General features: G+C 38.0%; 1 protein-coding gene across 3 annotated transcripts in view; it reads left to right on the plus strand.

Annotated features, from left to right (window-relative positions):
• Rabgap1l (RAB GTPase activating protein 1 like) overlaps nucleotides 1–18,270 on the plus strand; it is a 577,981-nt gene that overhangs the window by 388,863 nt on the left and 170,848 nt on the right. For all 3 annotated transcript variants that reach the window (XM_059281246.1, XM_059281247.1, XM_059281248.1), the window contains one exon: nucleotides 15,539–15,580. In XM_059281246.1, the coding sequence (XP_059137229.1) occupies nucleotides 15,539–15,580 (42 nt within the window). The remainder of the gene's footprint in view (nucleotides 1–15,538; nucleotides 15,581–18,270) is intronic.

Raw genomic sequence — 18,270 nt, forward strand, 5'->3', positions numbered from 1 at the left:
TAAAAGATACATATTTTAGCTGCTTAGCTTTTATCACGTTTTCCCATTTCTTCACTGATGAGTAGTGCCATCTGCTGTTTGTGGAAAGTAGGTTATATTTTGAAGCACTATGTAGGATAGCTATATGATATCTATGAAAGTTCAAAAATAGATTAAATAGAAAAGGCAGCTGGGCGGTGATGGCGCATGCCTTTAGTCCCAGCACTCAGGAGGCAGAGCCAGGCAGATCTCTGTGAGTTCAAGGCCAGCCTGGTCTACAGAGCGAGACCTAGGACAGGCTCCAAAACCACACAGAGAAGCCCTGTCTTGAAAAACCAAAAAAGAAAAAAAAAGAAAAGAAAAGGCAGACATATGCCTGGCAAGATGGCTCAGTAGGTAAAGGTTCCTGCTGCCAAACCTGATGATCTGAGGGGAAACCCAGGGACCCAAATGGTAGAAGGAAAGAACTGGCTCCCATTGCCTGTTCTCTGACCTCCACACTTGTATTTCCATGGCTTCATGAGCACCTACATATACCCCAAATAAATAATAATAATAATAATAATAATAATAATAATATCATTATTATTATTATTATTATTTATTGGGTTTTTTTTGAGACAGGGTTTCTCTGCGTAGCCCTGGCTCTCCTGGACCTCACTCTGTAGACCAGACTGGCCTCAAACTCACAGAGATCCACCTAGCTCTGCCTCCAGAGTGCTTGGATTAAAGGCACAGAGAAATCCTGTCTCAAAAAACAAAAACAAAAAAAAAAGAAAGAAAGGAAAAGCAGGGTCTCTGTAAGGATCAGATTTGATAATACTTGTCGTATGCCTAAAACAGTTACTTTTCTTTCACAAAATCTGTTATTATTTTAGTAAAACTTTGTTTTCTGTGAATTTCCTTTTTACATTATTTCAAAAACACCCATTATTTATGAATCAGATTTGAGTCCAGTGAGGTGGAACACACTTATAGTCAGAGCATTTGGGAGGCAGGGGTGGGTGGATCACTGTAAATGGGTTCAAGTTAGCAGGTCTGTGTTAAAAAAAATGGAGGGAGGGAGGGAAGTAGAGAATCAGAGTTTGCTGCTTTGGGATTACAGACTCTCCCAGCACACAAGGCTTCTGAGAAAGTGAGCTAGAACCAACTTATCCAGACCCTTCCTCCAGGCAAGTGATGTCATGCAGTCACTGGAACTGCATTCCACAACAACTTCTTGGACTTTACTACCAGCACTGATTTTATTCTCAGCAGTAGTGTTTTTCTCTTGGTAACAGTGTTAATTTCCAGCAACACTGCTAAAGGATGTTGCGAAGAAAATTGCATGCAAGACCCAGTTATTGGTATGTAAGTGCTATCAGCCCCCCAGCACTGTTAACTTTTTTTTTTTTTTTAAGTTTTTTGAGACAGGGTTTCTCTGTATAGTTTTGGAGCCTGTCCTGGATCTCGCCCTGTAGACCAGACTGGCTTTGCACTGTAACTTGTAAATACTTCATGGGAAAGAATGACAATTTACTACAGATGTTATTACTATTGCTATTTGTATTTGTTTCCCAGACTTGGTATTGTAAGAACCATGAATGCTGTGGAGCTGAAAGCAACAGCAGGTACAAAGTTGTTTAGTAGCAGTCTGCACCATGCACTTACACTACAGAGTTCCCTCTAATTAAAAAAAGGGATCATTTATTCACTGCCATGGGATTACAATGGTTTTGAGGAGAATTCACAGGTGATCAAGAAAACAATTGATAATAATATATATGAGGACAAGTTGAAGGAATTAAGAATATTTAACGTGAGCAAGGATATGGTCAAAAGCATCCTGGATAATGTAAAAATTGTGACCAGATGTTCTTCATTTCCTAAAACCAGAACCAAATTTACACTCTAGAAAAAGGGACGGGAGCGTTAGATGTGAGGCCAGCCCACTCAGTAAAGCTGAAAACACAGACACTGGGTAGCTTTTGGGTGTCTGGCTGCTCTCCTCAAGCTCTGCTTAGAATCATTATCTGTTTCTTGTAGTTGAGATTTGACATCTGAAAGCTCAAATGGATACTTGTCCCATGAGCCTGCCTAGCTTAGGAACAGAGAGACACCTGCTGATGTCGAACTACAGTGCAGTTAGACCATGGGAATCATTCCTGTTACCAGCTAGAAATGAAGGAATAAATACCAAGGACAGCATTCATCAGCTTCCATCTTTCCTAGAAGGAAAAGCTATGAACTCTTATCTCTATTCATTTTTAAGTGTTTTATCCTTTGACTTGTTTCTTCTAAGGTGCTAGTGACCCAAGCTTGTTTGTTTTTGGAAAAAGGGTCTCATGTAGCCCAGATTGGCACCAAACCCACTGCATAGCTGAGAATGGATGATACGTTGCCCCTCCTGCTCCACCTCCTAAATGTCAGGAATACATGCCTCACCATGCCTGGTGAGTGATTCTGGGGATTGAACTCAGGCCTTACGCATGCTAGGCAAACACTTTACAAACTCAGCTCCACTCTAAGGTATTCCTTTTAACACTAACTTATAGACAAGATTATATTGATTTCCTGGGAAAAGGGAATAATTGTTCTCAAAAAGTTAGAGAAGAAATGTACAGATCAACTTTCATCAAAATACATAGCAGATTCCTTGGGTCCTTGAATAGCTGAAATTCCACATGAAAATACTGAGTTCACCTTTGGGAACTTTGACACAATGATTGCTAGGACATGTAGTGCTTACCTGTGTGTCAGACAATGTTCTGTATGCTTTGTATATAGTTACCCATGTAGTACTCTCAACGGCCATGGTAGATAGCTGCACCTTATGAGAAACCTGACGTGTGGGGAGTGTAAGTCCTATAGTTAGAAGGAAATGAAAAATTGATTCAGAAGTAGGAAACCAGGTTCCTTAGCCTACTTCATAACTACCCCTTCTTCCCCAAAGGAGATAAGTAAGACAAGAAGTAAATAAGATTTACTTCTGAAGAAAATGTCTGTGGCATTGCCCAGTTAGCTCTAGAACAAATATAAACTGGGACCAAGGTAAGGAAAATTGTCAGGACACCAGGAGCCAGTGAGCAGTGGAGCACCTTCCTTCACAGCCTGGTCCCTCCTCTGCAGTCTGTGTTGTAGCCTCCCTGAGCAAGAGTGTACAGGCTGCCCTTCTCTGTTCTTTCCAGTTCTGTTCTCAGTTTACACTGCTTTCCTTTTTGTACTGTAGCTGGGACTACAGGTACTTGCCACTGCTTACAGTTGTTGTTGTTTTTTTGTTTTTGTTTTTTTAAAAGGGGCTTCCCAGACTATTCCCTGTACTGTAGTATGGCTAATGAATGTGCAGTTCCAAGAACAGAAACAAAGAGGTTAATGGGCCTTTTGTATTAACCAAGGTCAAGAAGTGATGGTTGGGGCTGGAGAGATGCATCAGTGGGTATGAGTGCTTCCTGCACAAGTGGGAACATCTGATTTTTGATCCCAGCATTCACGTAAAAAGCTTGCCATGGCTGTGTGCATCTGTAACTCTAGCACTGTGGCGAGTGGAGTCAGGAGGATCACCAGGTTTGCTGGCCACCAGCCCAGGTCCAAGTTCAGTAAGAAACCAGTCTCAAAGGAATAAAGCAGGGTGCTACAGAGCAGGACACCCATATCCCCCTCAGACTTCTGCACATACGTGCATAGCCATAGGTACCTATGCACACCTGGCATGTACAATCATCTCAAACACAGACACACATGATTGTGTCTTGCATAGATTGGGAAGTTAGAGATGATAAGTAGTTGAATATGCAATATATTCAGTTAAATAGAGCTCCCAAGATTTATTGATGAATGAGTGTGGGTTATTTTTAGTAGAACATCTAGAAAAATAGAAGTATATGTTAAAGCTGAGCGGGAAAGATGGTAGGAAGAACATATTTATGCTGGAAATAAACAATGTAGAATTATAGATGTCTCAAATTCCTACTAATATGATAGGAAGAGATCTTTAGCTTGATCTCTACTGATGTTCTAACTTTTTTCTTCTTTAAATTTTCTTAATTCAAAAATTCAGAAATGAGGCTTATCTCAGTGGGGGTTTATCTCAGGGGTAGTGTGTCTATATGACATGCAAAAAGCCCTAGGTTCAGTCTCCAGTAACACACACACACACCCCCCCCAAATGTTTTGTAGATCTCAGACTAATTAACTGAACTAATTCTTCCTTTCTTAAAAAGGAACATCTTCTCCATGCTCTAGAAGGCAGACCTGTGATTTCCAGTATAATTTCTTGATGTGAGAACAGCATTTCTTAGAAAAGAACTTTCAGTATGAGTGATTTAATTACCCTCCCCTTTTCCATGGATGCCGTCCTCTTGCCAGTTCCTATAAAAGAACGACCTCTTCTTTCATTTTATGGTATCAGTCTGAATAAGTTGAACTATATCCAGAAGCTATCAAATGTCCACCCATGCTTCATGGAACCAGAAGTCATGTTTGCCCCTTAAATTATATTACTTAAAAGAAAACATCCACAAGGTCATGTTTGTTTTGGCCATCTGAAAGTGGAGTAGGTAATTACTATGCTTCACTAGCCAGAGGTTACAGATTTCAGATATCCCGGCTATGTGTGTGGATGGACAGAAATTGGAAAAGCATGGTCTTACATCACTGTGTTTACTATGATTTTGCCTGACTAGAACATGTAAACCTGTAGCAATAAGAACTTTGCCAATTTAGATGTTTTTCCTCTAGGAAAGCCAGCTGCTCATCAGAGCACTGTGTTACATTTAAAAGCTTTTGCCATTTCTTTTTTTATGCATAAATAATTTTTGTTTCATTAAAACTTCACATTGAAATGTGTGTTACTAGTTTAAAAGCATGTATGTGTTTGGCTCTCCTGGTAAGGAATGTGTTTCCCCAGGAATCAAGTAAAATGTATTTGCTTTAAAATTTGGTAACACACGATGAGCAAAATTTTCAACAGAATTTTTAAGGTAATAATATTAATGGCTCATTTTCTCTAAAATTTCTATTAGTTTCATAAAATTTAACTGCTGGTTTGAAATTTTGTTGCATTACTTTCATTGTTTGCCCTTTTCATCTCGCTGTTAGCCTCTCAGTATTTTAGCATGTTCAAGCTGTTACAGTTTATTAACACTCTAAAGCACTTGCCTAATGTGTGAAGGTTTGTGTTCCATCTATAGCACTAGAAAAATTATGTACACATTCCAGTTTTTCATTTAAGTTTGTGTTTTATTAAGCTTAACTTGTGTTAGTTTCCTGTAGATTTATTTAGGAACAGGATCTTGTTGTGTAGCCTTGGCTGGCCTGGAACTTGCTATGTAGACTATGCTGCCCTCAAACTCACAGAGATCTCTCTGCTTCTGCCTCTGGAATGCTGGAAATAAAAGGTGTGTACCACCATACCAGACCCATTCCTGTAGATTTTAAAGTGACCAATAAATAGCTTCCTGTTAAAGTAGAAGACTGCTCAGTACCTCAGTACCAGAATGTACTCAGGTACAAATCACTGAACAAACATTTGTGAGATTTAATAGAAATTACATGTCCTCAACACCTTTCCAAATGGTGTCACACATTTTTTTAACTGCTGCAAATCATCGAAAGAAGCACAGTGAAAACTGCATTTTCATGTTTCCATTAATTTTTTTTTTCTGGTAGAATAACGTATGTTCATTTTAAAATGTTTTTATTTATTATTTTCATTATTTTATTTTATGTGTATGAGTGTTTTACCTGCATGTATACCTCCATGTGTGCCTGGTTCCCTTAGAGGTCAGGGAGAATGTCAGATTCACTGGGCCTGGAGTTACAGATAGTTGTGAGTCACTATGTGGGTCCTGGGTATTGAACCCTGGTCCTCTGGAAGAGCAGCCAGTGGTTTTAACTGCTGAACTATATCTCCAGCTCCACATGTGTTCATTTTAAATGCATGAATTTAATGTTATCTTGATATTGTAAATACTTTGAGATCTTTGCATAATGGAAATACACTGATTTTTTTGCTGTGGGATGCATCAACTCCATTTTCTTCATGATTTTTTTGTGAATGTGAATGTGCAAGAAAGGAATGTTCATTAGGGGATCAAATAGGGTACATTTCGATAACATATTATCAGAATTTACATGTCCCAGAGATTATTTAACATTTTCATTAAGTCATTTTTCAGTTTCTGAAACAATATCCACTCTCCTGTGCAGATTAATGGATTTCAGGTTTAGCTTAAATATATATTACTTTGGCCTGGAGAGATGGCTCAATGGTTAAGAGCACTGACTGCTCTTCCAGAGGTCCTGAGTTCAATTCCCAGCAACCACATGGTGGCTCACAACCACCTGTAATGAGATCTGGTGCCCTCTTCTGGCCTGCAGGGACACATACAGGTAGAATACTGTATACATAATAAATCTTTAAAAAATATATATACATATATATATTTTAATATATATGTGTATATATATATTACTTCTATTATTTTCACCTTGATTACATATCTCTTAATTAATTTCAATCAGCTTTATCTTAGTATCTTTTAATTTGATGTTGAACCTCAGGAACTTTCATAAGTGACTATTGGAAACATTTTGAATATTAAGAAATATAAGTAGACTTTAAGTTAAAGTATTTTAAGACTTGATTGTTAGAAGATGTTAAATAATCCTTTTAGTTGCATATCAGAAATGCCTAAAAATCCAAGGCCCCACCTTGATCAACTAAATTAGACTCTAGGATGTTACTAAGACTTCTTAGGTAGTTCTGAGAAGCAGTGGCTTGCTATTTCTTGTCATACATGTAGAAGTAAGATAGCAACATTCAGGTTTTCTCCTCCTTGTTAAGGGGTGTGTGTGTGTGTGTGTGTGTGTGTGTGTGTGTGTGTGTGTGTGTGTGTTACCCCTCAGTTGTTTATGCTGTGCAGCATACCCCAGGCTAGCTAGCCTGCAAGATTCCAGGAGATTCTTCTCTTGCTGTAAGAGTACCAGGATTGCATATTCGTGTCACTACTTCCACACTTTTTACATTGGTTTCCAGAATTAAATCTGGCTCCTCAGGCCAGCATTGCAAGTGCTAAGACACCTCATAAGCCCTGTTGTTACAGACCAATGAAGCAACATTCTTACAGTTCCTACAATAAAGTTCTGTAAATTGGTAGCAATTAAATCTTACAATGTGAAGAAAGATCTGTTCAGGCACCTGTTCAGGCCTTTTATACTTTGAGGAAAAAGATTTTAGATCTCCAAAGCACAAGTGACTTGGGGTCATTGATTGAGCTCAAGGTATGTCTTGATTCTTAGAGTTTTCAATCCCCCCCCCCTTTTTTTTTGTAGACTAGGCTATTAGTGGCTATAGGTGGCAGGAAATCAACAGAGGGTAGAAGAAAAAGTAGAGTTGCTCTAAGAGGGCAATTTGAAAAGAAGAGAAAAAGAATGCAGGCTGGGGATGTAGCTCAGTAGTAGAGTTATTGCTTAGCATATGCCAAGTCCTGGGTTCAGGAGAGGGGGGGGGCAGGGGAAGGGTGGCAAGTCATATAATTAGAATGACCTTTCTCTAACTTACTCATTTCCTTACATTCATTCAGTTAACATTGAACATCTTTATTCCAGGTAGTGTCCTGATGACTGGAACGTACCACTAAAGACACAGGCAGGTCCCGTCCTCCATAACATATAGGGAACTACTGATAGGTGAATGGGTGGTTAACCAATGAAATCCTGTGTGCAGCAGGGGAAAGGTGCTAGTTTCATGCATCTCTCTTCTTATTCACTGATCATTTGGGGGAAATAAGAAAGACATTTTATTAAATGTGAAAATATCGTGAAACTGGGGGAAAGGGAGAGTAATAATAACCCTCTGCTTGTGTATTTTATACTGTATTAGTCATCAGTAGTAACATAGGGAAGACTTGGCCGTGAGGGTTTTTAAGTAGCTCTTCTGAGAGTCTGTGAAATCAGTTACATGAAACAGTTACTTGATTTTCCATGCTCCCATCCTGACCTCTAGTGGTTGCCCATGGAAAATCCCCAGAACCAAATCACTTCTTTTGCCGATTACCCTTCAAATTCCAATTTAGCTATCCTAAAAGATCGGACCTTTAAAGAATTTAAAGAGAGGCAGAGTAAAGCGATGGACTTTTTCCTAACATGCTACAGTATTTTTGCCGAAGGTCTTATATTTAAGGCAGCTAGTGCCTCTTTACTTTTGTGTGCTAATTATCTATCACTTTCTCCTTTCTTGGAGGAAGTGGAGGGCATTACTATACAGAACATAGAAGAGAGAAATATGAAAGAAAGTCAAACTGAATTCTGTTCTGATTATGTGCAGCTTGTTGTATGCTACAAGCTACACCAGAACTAACTGGGTTGAAAGCCAGTTTTGCGTTGGGATACTGCTGTCATATAGCTTACTGGTGGTATGCACTGAGAAGAGCTCATTGTCACTTCTGTGATATTTGTGCAAAAACATAACCTAAATTTAATCGTAGCAGAAATCAAATTGAGGAACATTATACACAACCACTGGCCAGTAGTCTTCAGAAGTGCTAGCGCGGTGGAAATGAGGGTGAAATCTGTCCTAGATGAAAGACTAGGCAGATCAGACATCGAATTTCAAAGTGTGGCCCAGAGTTATATTCTAGATCAGGAAAAAGACATTTGTGGGGCATTTGACAAAGCTTTCCTCCTTATTTCCTGCTTTGGTTCATTGTGTATTGTAGAAGTAACCGTCTTATTAAATAAGAAACACAGAGCCAATGCAAAGATGAAAGCCCAAGAGGTCAGAGCTTACCCTTCACTGCTGCTGTTGTCCTCTTCAGCAAGAGAGCTACTTTCTGTCTGTTTGTCTTTTTTATTGACTTTCTATTCTGCCTTCTCATTGGTTGTAAACCCAACCACATGACCTCCTCATCACTGCCTGTCTGTACAGACCTCCAGGTCTTCTATGGTTGGTATTGAGATTAAAGGCGTGTGTCTCCATGCTGGCTGTATCCTTGAACACACAGAGATCTGCCTAGCTCTGCCTCCCAGGAGCTGGGATTAAAGGTGTGCACCACCAGCACCCAGTTTCTGCTATGTCTTGCTATTAGCTCTGACCCCAGGCAATTTTATTTATTAACATGCAAATAAAATCACATTTCAGTACAAATAAAATATCACCATAGTGTATGATCTGATTATGTAACATATTGTTATTTGATAAAACTTAGTAAAAGGGATACAGAGATTCTTGAAACTTTTTTCAGATATTTTCTTAAATTATTTCAATGAGTGTTTTAAAAAATTAAAATCACTTATTAATTTTGCTTATGTTCTCATGAGCTACCAATTTGGGAAAGGGTCAGCTGTTATGACTATTTTTTGGTCCACATGGCATGAACTAGACCAGTCTAATTGACTTCCAAGATGGCTTCTCTCATGTATCAGCATCTTGGTAATCATTGGTCTTTACCAGTGCCAGTGTCTGACCCACCATACCCTCTCATTGTTCACCTTCTTAGAACATGAACGTCTAAGTGTTCTTGTGCTTCTTATATGATACTGGATTCCAGGAGTGACAACTCTAAGAGATGGGCAGAGAATCAATTGGTCCCTAAAAGCCAGGGCTCAGAGACCAACCTTGCATCACTCATATTCTATCCTACTATATTCTACCATCAGAGCAGTGGCACACTTACCCAGATTCAGAGGAAGGTCACGATGCCCTACAACTCAATGGGAGAAGTGTCAAAGAATTGTGGCTGTTTTTAAGCCACCACAGATACCTAACTCAAGTTTTACTAAGTAAGCACCTGAGATGAAATTAATGAAAATCACCAAGGGCCCGTGTCATTCTGACACTCCTAAGCTCTGTCCCTGGCTTTATGAGCTAGCAACAATGTGATGTCTCTGAGATTCAATTTTCTTGGCTCAAAAATGGTAACAATAACAAATATGCCATAGATTTGTTGAGGAAAATTCATTGAAAAAAAAAAGCCATAAAGTGCTGAAGATGTTAAGTACATACATGACCTAATAGTAATTGCTAGCATTTATGAGATACCAAATAGCCCCTCACTTGATATGCTTTTTGCATGCCGTTGCTGTTTCCTTTGGTCAGGACACCTTCCTGGAGTGGTATATCCTTTTTTTGGATTTAACAGAGCACCAGCACCCCTTCCTCTTACTGCCTGTGGTATTCATGTGTTTTGGCCCCTACAAATTTGTTGAGTTTGCACTCCCTTGTTAACTTTTCCATTCCCACATGCTGCTTATATACTTTAATTCTGATGAATGACTGAGGTGCTCATGCATATGTGGCCCTTTTCTGACATTATCTTTTCAGCATTTATCCTCAGTGCTGTCAGCATAGTTTTTGACAGCGTCTCTCACAAGCTGCCAGCTTTTCTGAACCCATGGCTGCCTGCTCATCACAGCCAAATGTTGAGTCTTTCTTCAGTGAGTGCTCAACTGGAAGCCTTTATTTATGAAGGATTGTGGCTGCTCAGTGGTTAGCCTACCCAACAACACCATGATCTATACTTTACAGCAATTTACTCACTTTGGGGCAATTAGTTGTAGGTGTTCTTGAAGGCAGAGATGTTGTCAGACTGTGACTGAGTTATGAAACATCAGTGTCCAGACCAGTTAGGGAAGCATTTCTTCATGTATACAGGGCTGATTTCAATCTACTGTCACCAGAGGAAAGTGGTGACCCCTTCTTTCTGCAGCACACTGGGTTTTTATTGTCTCATATCCCTGAGAGCAGTCAGCCACTTTTTGTGTTTGAATGTTTTCAATGTAAAATAATAATAGAATAAACAAATAATAGAATCTTGTTTGGATAGAATGTACCTATTTCTACTTTCTGCTCTGTAATTTTACTTGTATTTAAACAGGAGGAATTACTTTAATCCTTTGAATTTAGAGGATATATTAAATAATACTGAAATAAGGGAGTCATTTAATTGTACTCTGAGCTTTAGACTGTTGTAACACATACCCTAAATAATCAATTTGAAAGAGAAAATGGTTATTTTGACTCACAGTTTATTAAGTTTCACTATGTGATTAGATGATCCCATTTCTTTGTACCTATGGTGAGTAGCACTTCATGGCAAGATATCAGAACAAAACCTCTTGCCTCATAGCCAGAAAGTGTAAGGGGGTTGGGGGAGCCAGAGTTCCACAATCCTGTTTAAGAGCATCCTCCCAGGGACCTAAAGAAATCTACTCAGCCCCACCTTTAAGGGTTCTGACACACACACACACACACACACACACACACACACACACACACACACACACACCAAGGAAGCAAACCTTTATCACATAGATTGTGGGTCTTTTGATATCTAAGCTGTAATATTCATATGTCACTTTTTTCTTTAACTTAGTGGTATACAGAATGACTTTTATAATTATTCTGCTTAAGTTAACATGCTTGGTCTGTTTTTTGAACTGTGCAGCCCTAGAAAATTCAGTGATTTCTATAAATTTTTTTTTAAAATAGTGCTTTGTTATTATTGATGGTGTCTTTGACCTTACCATCCTCCTGCTTCATTCTCCTGATTTCTGGTAAATGCACTACCACTCCTAGCTCATTCTGTAAATCATAATTTCTTTTTGTAAAAGGTTAGGATTGATGTGTGAGAAATAAGAATATGCTTTTTATGTAATTAACTCATATATTGGCACATTTAAATACTAATGCGTGTATGTGTACTCTTTTTGTTTATCTGTTTTTTTTCGAGACAAAGTCTCACTATGTATCTGGCTATCCTGGAATTTGCTATGTAGACCAGACTGGCCTTGAACTCATAGATATCCCTCTGCCTCCCAATAAAAGCTGTGTATCATTATGCCTGGCTTATATCCTCTTGTTTATTATTTTGCTCTTATAGTAAAAATTGTAGTTAGACTTAATATTGTAATTAAGAGGTAGTCATAACAACATATTTATTTGATTTTACTCTTAATAATCCCCTGTTCTTGTTTATTGAATATTGCATAAACAGTGGACATTTGTTTTCAAGCTTTCTTTCAACCCACTGCTTCCAGAGAATGATTACAATATTCTTTTTTGTTTGTTTGCTTGTTTTGTTTTTTTGAGACAGCGTTTCTCTGTGTTGTTTTGGTGCCTGTCCTGGATCTCACTCTGTAGCCCAGGCTGGCCTCAAACTCAACAGAGATCCACCTGGCTCTGCCTCTCGAGTGCTGGGATTAAAGGCCTGTGCCACCCCCACCCAGCGCTGGGTCAGGGGAATTGAAGAGTCACAGAGGAATGAAGGGGACATAGTTTAAAGCTGTGAGTTTAGTTTAGCTTGGAAAAGTGGATTACACGTGTTATCTAAGGCACAGTAAGACTGGTACATTATAAAGGCAGGTTAAATGAAAACAGGCTGAGCAGCAGTAGGGAAATAGATTGAGCACAAAGTTTTAAATGCTGTCAATGCATAATATTAACTTGGTTGTAAGGCTGGGCAAAAGTCGAGTTTCTGAAGATAAGAGGTATTTCCAGAGACTTATTCTCATACCTACTAATAAATTGCTAGACATAACTTCTTCCTGAGCAGTGGAAATGTTCTGGGAATGCCCCTTCTCTTGTTTGCTTTTTAGAGCTATTTTGACTAGTTAGAGATTTCAAGATTTGGGGTTTTTACATTTCTCTGTTCTTGTTTTTCATAGCTTTGTTGCTTCAACATTTGGTTTTAATACAATTCAAGAAAAGAGGTTTTACCGTAATATGAAGATGATTCTGTAAATAAATCTAGTTGAATACGTAGGGGGAAAGAGTCAACTATAAAGAATTAGGATGGCTAATGTAGATCACTAAGTGAGCATGTACTCTGTGTATTCCTGCCCCATTCAGTGAAAGGTCGTTCCATTAAACACCATGAAACTTGGGCTGGAATTGATCTAATCCTGCTACTAAACATGTATATAAGCTTGGGCTAGTCACATTCATACTCCGAAACCTGAGAATTATAGCCCACATTATTATGAGAATCAGTTAGATTTCCCTATTGTGTGAAAACAGGGAGGTAGGGCCATTGACATTGATGCTGTGACTAACAGCCATGATGGTTGAATATGCAGTGGAGTTTTCAGTGAAACCCTGAAAGGATTTGGGAAGGAGAGGAGGAGTGGGAGCTAATGTAAGAGAAAGTACTCAAGTGTTATGAATTTGAGGGAACCAGAGAAATGGAAGTGGTACTTAATTTTAAGTGTGGACTGAACATGTCGGATTTAGTTTAATGGCAAGCACTCAGTTGGTAAGCTCTCAATTATGAGAGTTTATTGGACCTAGTAGCTGTGATGGGGTGCATAGTGTTAAGATTTTTTTTGTTTTATTTATTTATTTTTTTTATGCTGGCATACAAACTTTGGCGGATAGTCAGTAGCTAGTTGACTTGGTAAGAATACAAATTTAGATTGTGAAAACAATGGTAATTTTAGCCTACATTTAAAAAAATCTGAGATAGTCTTCTTCTCTTTTTCTAACAGGTAAGTTAAAATCACAGTTAGTCTAGAATCATCTCTTTGGATGGGTAATATCAATCTATTTTTGTTTCTAATCCCAATTATACTTACCTTCTGATTTTGGAATTAACCAAGTAGGCCAAAACCAAAATATTTGGTTCATAGTTGATATTTTAGTCTGCCAAATATTTTGTGTTTATCATTCATTTTTCCCATCATTCTTTTGTAATTTTGGTACCTGGCTGTAGAAGGTTGCTTAGTATGTCATTACAAAAACACTTGGTATCTAGACATAATCATTACGGGACACTAGGTATGTACTCATAATCATTACAGAAACACTTGGTATCTAGTCCTAATCATACAGGACACTAGGTATGTAGTCATAATCATTACAGGACATTGAGTATGTAGTCCTAGTCATTACAGGACATTAGTTATGTAGTCATAATCATTACAGTACACTAGGTATATAGTCATAATCATTACAAGACACTTGGTATCTAGTCCTAATCATTACAGGACACTAGGTATCTAGTCATAATCATTACAAGATATTAGGTACCTAGTCCTAATCATTAAGGACATCAGGTATGTAGTCCTAATAATTACAGGACACTAGGTATTTAGTCCTAATTATTACAGGATGTTGGGTATGTAGTTCTAATGAATACAGGACATTGGGTATGTAGTCCTAATCATTACAGGACATTCAGTATATAGTCCTAATCATCACAGAAACTAGATATGTAGTCCTAATCACAACTTCTGATTTTGGAGAGAGAAATCAGAAATCCTTTGTAGTATACACTTGCCATGGCACAGTGCATATCTAGAAAGCAGAAGATTCTCTGAAATGGGAGCATTAACAGAGCCTGAGCTTATGAGAGAATTCAACTGAAATATCTTTTTTTTTTTTCACATAAGAAAGCTTGCATGGAAAGAAACCAGCACATTCTTTGGAGACATTGTTTCTGCTTCTGATATCTTGAGCACATAAGATTCTATATCTCTTGAATTTAGTTGTGCAACAACTCTTGAGTCACTGGGCTGAGCCCAGAATTTAATTTTAGCTCCAGTATGGCTTCCACAGAACTAGCTTATCTCTAATGGAAATTTATATGGTTTTTATGTAAATGGGCAGAGGAAGTCCCACAGAGACACTACAGGTTACCACTTACACTACACAAATAATACCCCTCCCCACCAGGTGAGCACTAAGCATGCAGACACTAAGCAGGCAGTGGGAATCCCATGTGATGAGGTCAGGTTCTTTTGTGTGATCTACCCATTCAGCAAGAGTTTCTCTCTTGTTTTGTCTGCCTCTGACAGGATATCCATATCACCCAGAAGTCCAGAGTAGGATTAGAAAATTCAGTCAATAATTTCAAAAATCACCATCATTTTTCCATCTTGATCAAGGAACTTGATTTTTGCAAGCCTTAGACATAGGGAAATAAGTCACAGATGGATAGAATAAACAGGCCTCACACATGGAGAAATAACCCAGAAATGGATAGAAGAAAATAAGTCTTTATAAAAGACTAATTTTATGTATTAAATAGAACTTTGAATTTTAGTAAGTATTTCAGAGGAAGAAAATGCCTTTTGAGAAGTTTTAATTGGTATTTATATTGGCACTACTACTACTACTACTACTACTACTACTACTACTACTACTACTACTACTACTACAGAATACCTGATAGCAGCAGGCTAAGGGAAGAAGTGAAAGGGATGGTGTCATCGCGACAGGGAAGGCATAGCCACACCTGGGACGGCAGGGGCATAAGGCCACTTACTCAGTTTAAGCAGGCAAAGAAACAGATCTCTCTCTGGCTGGAAGTGGAGCTGGCCTAGAACCTTCATGTTCTGTCCTATACCTACCGCCTAGGCCCTGCGTGGAGCAGGTCCCATTATCTACTAAAACAGCACCACCAGCTAGGCCTGTAGCACATATTTCACATCCAACCATAGAACTATTATGAGTAAAAATGAGAGATGTTTGAAGTTTTGTTAATAATGTATGAAGTCTTGGGAAAATAGTCAGTAAAACAGTGGTAGGAGATGTGATCCTGTTGATACTCACTTTATTTATCTATTTATTTATTTTCTGTTTCAGGGTTTGAACATAATCTTTCATGTAGCCTTGGCTCTCCTAAAGGTATGTCCATTTTCATCTTAAGTTATCAAATATGTTACTTCTTTTGCTTGGTACTAAAATCATTCCATTTACAGCCTGTGACTCAATTTAGACTCTAAATATTTTATTATTTGTATGTTAGCGCGCGCGCGCGTGTGTGTGTGTGTGTGTGTGTGTGTGTGTGTGTGTGTGTGTTTGTGTGTGTGTGTATGCACGCGCGTGCATGTATGAATGCATGCCGTAGTATGCATGTGGAGGTCAGAGGACATCCTTCAGGAGTCAGTTCTCTCCTCCCACTGTGAGATCCAAAGATTGAACACAGGGCATCAGGGTTGCACAGCCATCATGCTAAACAAGTCTGCTTGGCACAGAGAAAGATGACATCTCTGAGAAAGTCTGATCCTCTCCCTGTCATCCTTTGAAGTTATCATTTATTTGGTATTTGTTTTTCTTAAAAGCCATTTCATCTTGCTAACACTTACTCCAAAAACATAAAAGATACTTTCATTCATAAGATCTGTATAATAAGAGACAAAGTTGAAACCTACTTTCTGTTAAAATGAAGCCATCTTTTTTTCTAAAAATACTTCTTATCATAATAACATACCTGGAGGTACCTAAACATATAATTGAATTATTTAAAAGCTTCTACAATTTACTGAAAAAGAAACAACTACATTTCAATTTCTTGTTCTTTCCCTGATAGCTGGAAATACATGACACTTTAGAATTCAATTATAATTACCTTGCTGAATTTTATATCAACATATCAATATAGCTCTAACAGTATAGTAATAGTAAGACATTTGTTACAGAGTTGGTTTAAAAAAAAAAGAACCCGAAGAAGACATTCTGCCACTGAAGATGAAAATTGCCTTTCTTTTCCCTAATAAGTTTGTGGTTAAAGTACAGACATTGGGCCTGGACAGTTCTGTTTTCAGCCTGTTTATGTGCTTTGAACTTCAGTTTTGAGATAATAATAAAATTAATTTATGGTATTATAATTAAATAATATTGTATATTAAATTTCTTAGTAACAGTCTAGATATTTACTACCTAATTGACATTAGCTATTATTATTATGGTCATGTCTCTGGTCCTTATGACTGGATCAGGTGCTCTTAATCCTGGAGCCCGCTCTCCATTCCTCCACTTAAACGGTTTTCATAAAATGGCATACATATATTTACTTAATCCCTTCATAAAATTGTGGATCTTGACTTTGATTTTTTCCTGATATTAAAATAAAATCAAAACTTAATCACATGCTCTCTCAGCAAGGCTAGAATAAAGCTTAATAATGACAAGGCAGGGAAAGTATTATGTAGTTGACACTAAAATACCATCAAATCATAAGTATGTACAAGGAAGTCCAACAAGGTTCTAATTTTTTCTATAATTTCTAATTTTCCTTTTCACTCTCAGGCATTTTATGCTTTCCAAAAGTCTTTTTCCTATGTATTGGTAGCTCATTTCCTAATATTTAGTTTGTCTTTATATAACCCAGTGCTATCCCTCTAGATAGGACCTTTACTGTGCACCAGCTTAATACTGTAGCTATTGACTAATTAGTTAGCAAAGATACAGGAGGAACCACTGGTAAAGAGGGAATCTATGCTTGAAACTACCTTGTATGAATCCTGAAAGTGACTCCACACAGAGATGGAAAATACATGGACTCCATTGAAGTGAATGCCATCAATCTGATTATTCTACCTGGTGGAAGGAACATTCAGCCATACACAATAATGACTGACTTCTCATTTCTCATATGCCAGAAAAAAGGAATGTGTATCTGTTTATATAAAAGTTAAAACTTGGACACAACTTTTCAGTAGTCCTGAGCCTGACTGAATTTGAAGTAGAACCTGTGTCTGTATTAGAAGTGATTTCTTGTGCATCTTCTGAACTGAGTGCTAGCATAAGCACAGCCCAGGTGATAACTGAAGAGGTGCCGAAAGTTGTCTGAAATGTTATATCTCATAAGGACAAAGCTCTCTTTTTTATTTACTACTAGTACATACTAACTGAACTCCATAATAGAATTCTTTGTAGTATTTTATATATGTGCATAATATACTTTGATCAGGTTTACCCAGCTATGCTTGCCTCCCTCCCCCATGCTACTGTTCCCTTCCTCTGCTCTAATAGTCCCCTTTTTTTCCTGTCCTTTTTTTTAACAGCTGCATTTGTCATGTGGAAGAAAATATGCAATATTTGTCTTTCTGGGTTTGACACATTTTGCTTAGCATGGTGACCTTCAGTTCCATTTATTTTCTGGAAAATTACATAAATCCATTCTTTATAGCCAACAAATCTGTCATGGGTATTTACTGCATTTTCTTTATTGTCTGTTGGTGAGCACCTAGACTGATTATATATCTTGACTATTGTGAATAGTGTCACTGTAAACATAGATGTGCAAGTGTCTGTAATGTGCTGGCTTGGATTTCTTCAGGTATATATCCCTTAAGAATGGTACAGCTGGATTGTATGGAAGTTCTATTTTTAGTTTGTGAAAAATTTTCATATTGATGCCCAGAATGACTTCATGAGTTGATACACCTAACCAATGGGATGTTAGGGTTCATTTTCCCCTTGACATCACAAGTGTTTTCGTTTTGTTTGTGTGTGTTTGTTTGAGATAGGGTCTCACATATGCATACAGTAGTTAAGATCATGTGGACACTGGAGCCAGACTATTCACCTTC

This window comes from Peromyscus eremicus, chromosome 15, assembly GCF_949786415.1.
Source record: "Peromyscus eremicus chromosome 15, PerEre_H2_v1, whole genome shotgun sequence".
Classification (NCBI taxonomy): domain Eukaryota; kingdom Metazoa; phylum Chordata; class Mammalia; order Rodentia; family Cricetidae; genus Peromyscus; species Peromyscus eremicus.